The sequence below is a fragment of the Ambystoma mexicanum genome, chromosome 5q (assembly GCF_040938575.1).
Source record: "Ambystoma mexicanum isolate Mex_15411 chromosome 5q, UKY_AmexF1_1, whole genome shotgun sequence".
NCBI lineage: Eukaryota > Metazoa > Chordata > Amphibia > Caudata > Ambystomatidae > Ambystoma > Ambystoma mexicanum.
In genome coordinates this window covers 872,640,905-872,649,528 of record NC_090933.1, presented here as the reverse complement: position 1 = coordinate 872,649,528, position 8,624 = coordinate 872,640,905, and the positions used below count along the sequence as shown (strand labels likewise).

Here is an 8,624-nt window from a genome sequence, read left to right as displayed (position 1 = left end):
CATATCTGCCTTGCCTGAAGGCCACAATTCGAGCTCTCACATGTATCAAAATGCATTTGACAGCCTCATTTTATTTTGTAAATTCAGTCGCTAATATCCATGTTTTTTATCGTTAGATTTCGAGTATTTTTTATGATGCCACTACGTGAGCACGAGGTGATTGGCATTCGATAGTGGGCATTATCAGGCCCGGCTCCTGTTTGCTTGCAGTCGAATATGTAAATGGTTTTTAGATCTATTTGGTCTTCACAGCATTCTTATTTGACATAGATGGTACGAATGCCCCCAATCAACGGACCACGACGAATGCAAGCATAAAAAGGCAGAGCCGTTTCATAAGGCAGCAGAAGGGTGTAGATACAGTCTTGAAAAGGCTGCGCGTGGTCTGCTGCGCCCCCAATCCCGTTATACTATACATTTGTGCCACCATAAATGTTGATTAAACTCGATCTCGATAAAAATTGACATTCTTCAGTGAAAACATGCTAGAAGCCTCTGCATCGGTATGGTGAGCGCATGATCACGGGGCTATCATATTTCCTACAGAGATTAACAAGTCGTCACAGTAGAATAAAACGTGGCGCGTCATCAGCACATTTTGTGAAGAAAGAGCATTGGGGATGTGACAAAATCCATACGCAATGAAACCAAAAGCACCATAAAAAAACGCACTTAAAATTTTTTATTTAAAGTATGCTAAAAAGATATTCTGGCTAAGTCATTTAAAATGTCTTTTTCACATATGTATATATTTTAGCAAGTAAATACAGTTAATGCTATTGCAGATCTCTGGAGTTGCTGAAGTATTCACTTTTTCAAAACCATATAAATACTTTTTGAACTTGTGCAGTCTTAGAGACCACCATTCGCCTAGTGTTCTCTAGTGTACAGTTCAAGCTGTAACATTCACCTTCATCTACAAGGCTTTGCTATGAATTATAATAAACGACTGAATATAAATACCTGAATACAGGGTTAACCACCCACCCCCTTTTTTTATACGGTACAAAAACGCGGCGGCGATACCGTGTAACAGCAAGCTCGTCGTGTACACTCAACGGCGAAAACATAAACCCATGAATGCAGTTCTCTTGACCTATATAATATGGGAAAGACGCCAGGGTGCACATATAAATGCAACGAGGGCCATTCCGAACCTGCAACGATTATCGCTCAAACGGACACTATTCCGTTTCAGACTTAACGGGGACCAACCACATTCCAGTGTCTGGACCTCGCCAGGTAACTGTGCTGCTCAAAGGCCACATTCGCTCTGCGCGAGAATACAAGCGGCCCTGCAACCTACGTGCATAGGTTTAAAAATAACTGCTAAAATCAAGCACCACACTGCGCTTTTCCATCAAACTAGCAGCCCTGTTAATAGCAGACTTTAAAGGGATCGCATATGACTTGGTAGGTGCACGGTGAATGTTGCTCCGGCTTCTATATTGCCACACTTAAGCAAATGGCCTACTCGGAAGGGGCTTCATATTCTCAAGAGGCTAGAAACAAAATAAGTAAACGTTGTAGACCTATACTGCTGAACACATTAAATGCAGGAGCTCATGTCCATGGAAGACCGGATCCACTAGTTGGCAGAGAAAGCAGGAAAGAGCAGTGGAAGGGAGTGCGCGTCAACACCTCTTCTTTCTTTCTTCTTTTTTTTTTTAACATGCAGCATAGAGAGGAAGAACAGACGTGTATCCTGAGCTGCAACCCTTGCGAGGGCCGCAAATCAAAAAGAACACGGCGCACCAGAGTACAGAGCCAACGATCAAAGGCGAAGGCAACACAGGAGAACAAGTGGACAGTTTATTGCACGTTCTGTTCCAGATGAATGCGACAGCTCAGCGTGTCCACTTCCAGGTACTGCGGCTCCATTAGAGCTAGAGTGCCTTCAAACGTAACAGGCGGGTTGGCAGTCTTTTGGAGAAGACCCGAGTGGCACTCTAGTTTTAGAACGTCTATAAAGCAGATGCATCGCAATTGATGTTTAAGGAGGACAGGACCATTGAATCATACTGGCTAGGTTAGCCTGTGTTTAAGTAATCATTCAATTCCAAATGATCAACTTTGCGTGGGAGGTGGGGTTGGGAGGGGGGAGGGGTAATGAGAGCAGAGATCCAGAGAGAAGGTGCTGGTTGCCTACATTCATGATTAAACTGTCCCGTGATGCTCTACCACTGGCCACAAGACGACTATTCACACACAGTACAGGAGCCATGCTCGCTTTTGGAATCCCAGAGCCTTGTGCTGGAGGCCGGCTTCATAGGCTCCAGAGGTGCACAGCATGCAGTGGTGTGCAGTAACCAGGGTTGGATCACTCCACTGGCCCAACATGGCCGTTTCATATATGGCTGTGGATCTTACCAAATGACTAGTGTATTTGGTTTGTTGGCCGCAATGAGACTCCAGAATGGTACAGGCTCAGCGATGCCAGCTTACCTACACAGGCGCTTGCTCCATTGCTTGACTTTTACCATTTACATATGGCAATCAAAAATGCTAATTAAATAGGAACCAAAAAAACATGGGTTCCATTTTCACCACTCTCCCTCTCCTCCTGCCCGCAATGCAGTTAAAGACCACTCATGCTTCTAAAGAACATTTACAGAGTCTGTAAACCAAAAGGAGGCTATTTGCTAGCAGTACAGTATTGAGGCACGTGAGGAGGGCTTTTGCAGTTCCCAATATCTGCACGGTTCTACCTGCTGGCCCAGGAGCAATAAAAATTATAAAAAAGAACAAAAAAATACAAAGAAAAACGTAATGGGTTAACACAGTGTCCTGTGAATTTGGTCATCCGTGACCCAGCGTCATGATGTGTTTGTAAACGTTTACAGTAATATTTCAAAACATAATCTTCATGACAGATTTACTGCTGAATTTTGTAGCCACTTGCTTGATTGCTTGCTCGCTCTCTCAAGACGAAACAAGGAATCCCATCACATACACCAGTAGTTGGTCAACTTATGGCTTCAAGTGTCTCACGGGACCATAACGCACAGCAGACAATTTAGGCCTTCAGCAGGCGCACTCCACTCTAAAAATGCATCACAATGATGTTTCCTACCTGCCCACCACAAATCACCCACAATCCTATTTTCTTCCATCTATCTCACCACTAATCATACACTTTGGAAAACTAGAGGCTCTGCATTCTTTTCCCCTTTTGCTCAGATTACCAATTTCAGACAAAGTTTTCCATTAGCCCATGCCTCAACCTTCTTGAGAGTGGAGAAGCAAAAACAAAAAAGTTACAAGTGCACTTTCTTTTACCGCCTTTTATAGCGGGTTCAAAATTCACATTTTCATGAATTAGAACACCTTTGTTCTACCATGTGGAGTCCGAAATAAGGAATATGCTTTGCTTCATTGAGTGGCAAACAGTAATGCTTAACACAACTCCCCCAACCAGAGGAAAAACTAACAAAAGAGTTAAAGAGTCTTATTGTTCGTTATGGTCTAGAGCACCCACCCTTATATTTGCCAATACATTTATGCAACTTTGGTAACTAGTCTGTACCCTGCTGTGGGTACTACTCCTGGCAGTGAGCACCTATGACATGAGAATTGAACTGAACAACAATTATAGAAATGTCGTCTCTGTACATCCGAGCCAGTTCTTCTGGAAGACTTAGCATTTTGGATAGGCGTTCATGATCCACTGCTCCAAACTCGTTGTTACCAACAGCATGCCTGATGAGATGAGTGGCTGCATTCTGATCCTCGTACACAGAAGAGATGCGGGCCCTTCTTTCCGTCAGAAGCCCATGCATCTGTGCCAGCGTGACTTTGTAGCCACCAACTGCTATTGGTTGCTGATGATGGACACCAGTCAAGTACTCCCCTACAATTTTAACTACATCTTGTCTATGCATGGTCTCCCAGAGTCCATCTGTGGCAAGCACGAGGAACTTATCTTTGGGTCGCAGTTTGTGATATATGACCTCAGGCTCCGCAGTGAGGTAAGGAGGGCTGTGATAGTTGGGTGGGACGAATTTAGTGTACTCGTTATCATTCAGCTGATCTGGACCAGACTCAACCACTCTCTTTTGAAGATCGATGCTCCATTTGAACTTCACATCTCCGAAAGCTCGGAAGGGCATTAGTAACCCAAGCAAGCGGTCTTGCTTCACAACGCTTTTTTCCTCAGACTTTGGGTGCTCGGACTTGAGACGCTTAACTTCCGATTCATTCTGTGCATTATGGTCATTGGAGAGTGTCACAGCGGACCAGGAACCATCATCTTCCTGTACGCCAAGCAAAGCCCTGCTGTCCCCAGTGTTGGCAACATGCAAATCAACACCGTCCACGTGCGCAACACAGGCTGTGGCCCCAGAAAAGGCCACTCGCAGCACCCAATAGTTTAAGAAAGAGTTAGGATCGCCAACTTGAGCTTCTAGTGAAAGATCGTTGTCGAGCCTTTTGAATGCATTAATCAAGGCCTCTTTTACGTCCGTCGTTTCCCCACTGTTGAGATCGATGAGCTCCTGCCAGTAAGTTCTCAAACTGTTGAAGTACAGTTTAGAGGCTTCCTTGCTAAAATAATCATTGGGATGCTTATGCCACTGCAGGATGGGCAAGAGAGCTCGACCGCTTTCCACTGCATTTTCAATCTCAATCAAAGTGTCTGGCGGTAACAAAGAAACCGCAATGTAGTAAAAGAGTCTTTCGCTGACTGCCTGAGCGCATGCACAACCAGCATGGCCATCAAAGACGCCCAGAAGCATGCCCCTAGTCTGCAAACATGTTGCTGCACTTCGCCTATCTTCTATCGGGGCATTGGCGGGTAGCTGGTTGCTGTCAAAGCCAAGAATTGAACTCACATTTTTTCCATCAAACTCCGGAACCTTAAAACTGTACTCGTTGGCTTTCAGAATACTGTTGACTTGTGGGGGAGTGAGATAACATCTCTGCGGTGTGGTGACATATCGCCGGATCTGGACCAGCTGCGTTAAGTTCTCTTTTGGCCTGCAGACTGTTGTAAGGGTCTTCTTTTGGGGTACATATCGCAGAGGATTCTGGGTGGAATGAGTGGACAAGCAACAGAGATGTCTTCGGTGGCAGTAACACGCTGCACTGCAGATCCTGCCAAGTTCACAATTGCGTATTAAGGGAAACAACAGCTGAGCTGGCGCTGACATGGCATCAGAAAGTATGGTCGGGGTGGAACTTCGAACCGGGACTTCTGTAAAAAGAAAAACAAAATGGAAGGTTAGGTTATTAGGTTAGTAGGAACAAACAAATCACTCAACAACATTGTTTCATCTCCCCCACTGTTGCCTTAAAAAAAAAACATTTAGTGATAGCCAGCCAGCCAGCCGCCCCCCCCCCTTCTCCCTCCCCACCCCATCAACCTTTTAACCAGCCTTCAGCGGACTGTCCGCCTTACATTCATTTCTGATTATACATAATTTATGTAACAAGATCATTTTGTGGAAACATACATCAATAACGCTACACCCAGGAGCAGACATAGAAAGCCCATAGAAGCAAAGCAGAACGCAGGCGGAAAAAACAAGGTTGCGACTGCGCATGCGTGCATAATACACATCGCCTGATGGTGATAAAGGAAACAGCAGGAGAGAATAAAGATACCATATATCCTCGAGAGACCTGAGTCTCTTGCGAAATGGAGGTAATTTGCGGCCATGACAATACATATTGGCCAAGCAGAGCTGTAGTCAAATATTGTTGTTAATGTATGCCCGTGCCCCCCACCTCTCAGATGGGCAAATGTTTTCCTTTTAAAAATGTGGTGTTCAAAACCAAGGTTATTAATTTCGGCAGAAATAGCTGCACTATGGGCTAAGCAACATTAGAAACTGTTAAGAGCTACTTCTCTCAGGGCAACATCCTACACAATTATTACAAAAACGAGTGTAACCTTTTATGTGGCTGCTCACCTGAGGAGGCCAGAGATACGAGGGACCCTAGCGCTTCCGTTGGGGCAGCTAATTACTGCCCGCATTTCCGGCACCCTACACAACTGGGACTGAAATATGCACTTAATAGAAAAGCAGACCAAGCCCAGCGGACTCAAATAGTTAATATGTCTTACATAGAAAACACTTTTTGAAATACAAATTGCCTTCTATGCTTTAAACGGAAAGCGAAAGTGCGGTACTCATGAATCAAAGCTTGACGTGGCCCAGGACTCTGACCCGGTAAGGTCTAAAAATTGCTCTCACGCCGGGGCCCAACAGGGTCTTCACGATCCATTTTAATGTACTCCCAACAACTGGCAGGTACACTAGCATGAGATACTGACATGGAACCATATTGGATATTACATTCGCGATCAGCTTCTGCCTTTAGCTTTTTTCTTTTTAACTTTAATGCAGGGTTTCCTGTTGGAAATTCTAATGTACTAATTGGTGCAGGTGCTGCCGACATAGGTTTTTGTGTTTCTCCTGAACTACTATGAAGGAAATTTTAGTGATGATTGTCCCTCCCTGTGCACTGCACCATGCACCCACCAGGGGTGCTACCAAGGAAGTGCCACAGCCACCCTTATAAAAATGCTGCTCCCCCCAACCCCATTGGCCACCCTGCGAAAAAGCAAAAAAAAATTTACTTTTTTTTTCCACACTGAACTGTGCATGGACAAGAACATGTACAGTTCAGTGTGAAAAAAAAGTATTCTTTTTTTGCCGCGGCCCGGGGTCCGAGAACCACGTATGATATGGTGGCTCCCCATTGAAGACTGATCGCACATGCTCAGTCAATGGACCCCCCCCCCCCACCAAGAAATAAACACAGCCTGAGCCTGGACGCGTGCATTCCTGCTTTGGCTCACGCTTCCAGCCAGGCTGTGTTTATTTCCAGGATTCCATCCTCAGCTCGGCTGCATGTAGGTTGTTGTGCGCAAAAGGCTTTTAGGAACAATTGGGCAGGGTCTGGCCAGTGGTTTAAGTCTTCGGTTCGCCATCGCCAGAGGTAAAGGTTTTATATTGTTGTTGAATTGAAAATTCATGATTTGGATATCTTTTGGTGTGGTAGCAACTGCTTGCTTATGGCAACTTATTCTAAAAGGCACTTCCATGGTGCCTCCAAGTATCAAAGACTGATGATACACCTTGAAATGTCCTTTTCTGTGAAGTCACGTATGTTGGTGCAAGCCATATGCACATTTGGAGGTTTGCATGTATTTTGCCCCCCAGAGTGCCTGCTCGGAGCTCTGATAGATGAGTTTCCCTGCATCTGTAATTTTCTTTTTATATCTGTTAAAATGCCATCTGCCACTAATGTTCGCAAAAAAAGTAGATTAGGGCAGGTGTGGGCGGATTGGGGGCAAGAATGAGACCATATGGAATTGCACACACAGCATTTGGGGGGGGAAGTAGCAGGACTTTTTAGTGGCTCGTTCACCCCTCTCCCCCCAGCCACTCTTGCAATGCTGGCTACTCCCCTGACCACCACCATAGAATATTCTCTTGCCTCATCCATGTTCACTCAAGCTTTCAGTCCGGGTTGCTTCCTCCCTGAATAATATGATCGAGACACTTTAGAAAACTGTCCTTTTCTGCTATATTGCCAGCGCACCTCTTTTATTGCTGAACAATCTGGGTCTGAAACCATGTGACCTATGATTTCATACCAGAAACAAGCACATTTGAAGCTTGTTCCGACTGATGAATCCTCAAGCACTGGGAGCTTGTTCTTTGTGCTTCTTAGTCACCACTGCTTTTATACCTGCTGCTGGAAGTGGGTCTGGGGTATTCTTAATGGTGCTTATTGCCTCTTTGCCCGAGCAGTTCATTAATGTAGTAGGTTTGTGTCCATCCGAAAATGTGTTGCCGCTCGCTGCTAGTAAATAAAACTTGAACAAGTCTTCCCACTCTGTAACGGGTTCTCCCGGACTGTCCAAGAACTTGGCTGGAGGTGTTATTCCCAGACTCGCCATTATGTGTTCCTTTTCTGCAACTCTCCCTTTCCACAAAACAGGATAATTCAGCTGTTCTCTTCCACGATCTTTACTCCACGTGGAACATTCTTTGCTAGCTGGGTCTTTAGTTGCTCCATACTTACTGTGTACACTAAGCACATCTACTATAAAAGCCGCTTAGATTTGGCTGGGGTGTTCCTGGTGCGGTAGCAACATGTAACATCTGTATGTTTTTGCAGTGAATTCACAATGACTAGTTGCACATATCACATGTCTTTGCACTATGGTCTTTGGATGGGCTGTGCATGACTACAAGAGGAGTAACTATGTGGATTCCCTATCAGTGATACTAGGTGTTATAATTTAGTTTATTGTTTGATGGATGTCTGTGTGTGGAGTGTTTTGCTTGTAGCATAAGGATTTCTAGAGGTTGGCGTCTCGTGGGCTGTATTTTGGGATTGTGTGCATGCTTGAATGTGGTACTGGTCTATGCGCATCAGATACATTTATTAGGTAACTGTTAAATGATAAATGGAACTATATCAATACGCTATTCCTTAACTCTCATATATACATAGTTTTCAACTGTACTATATCCTACACAGCATAATAGATTTTCTGAAATTCAGTTATGGGTTTGTTTTGGTGTGCCACCCCAAGATTTCATGTGGCCTCATTAGGCCACCCCTATGAAAAATGTCTGGGGCGCCACTGGCCCCCACACCTTTTTTCT

At 44.7% G+C, this 8,624-nt stretch overlaps 1 protein-coding gene across 3 annotated transcripts in view; it reads right to left on the bottom strand.

The window, feature by feature from the left end:
* Positions 1-667: 667 nt before the first annotated feature.
* Positions 668-8,624, bottom strand: part of PDP1 (pyruvate dehydrogenase phosphatase catalytic subunit 1) — a 71,273-nt gene continuing 63,316 nt past the window's right edge. For all 3 annotated transcript variants that reach the window (XM_069621354.1, XM_069621353.1, XM_069621355.1), the window contains exon 2: positions 668-5,191. In XM_069621354.1, coding sequence (XP_069477455.1) covers positions 3,540-5,147 — 1,608 coding nt within the window. In that variant the 5' untranslated portion in view covers positions 5,148-5,191 and the 3' untranslated portion in view covers positions 668-3,539. The remainder of the gene's footprint in view (positions 5,192-8,624) is intronic.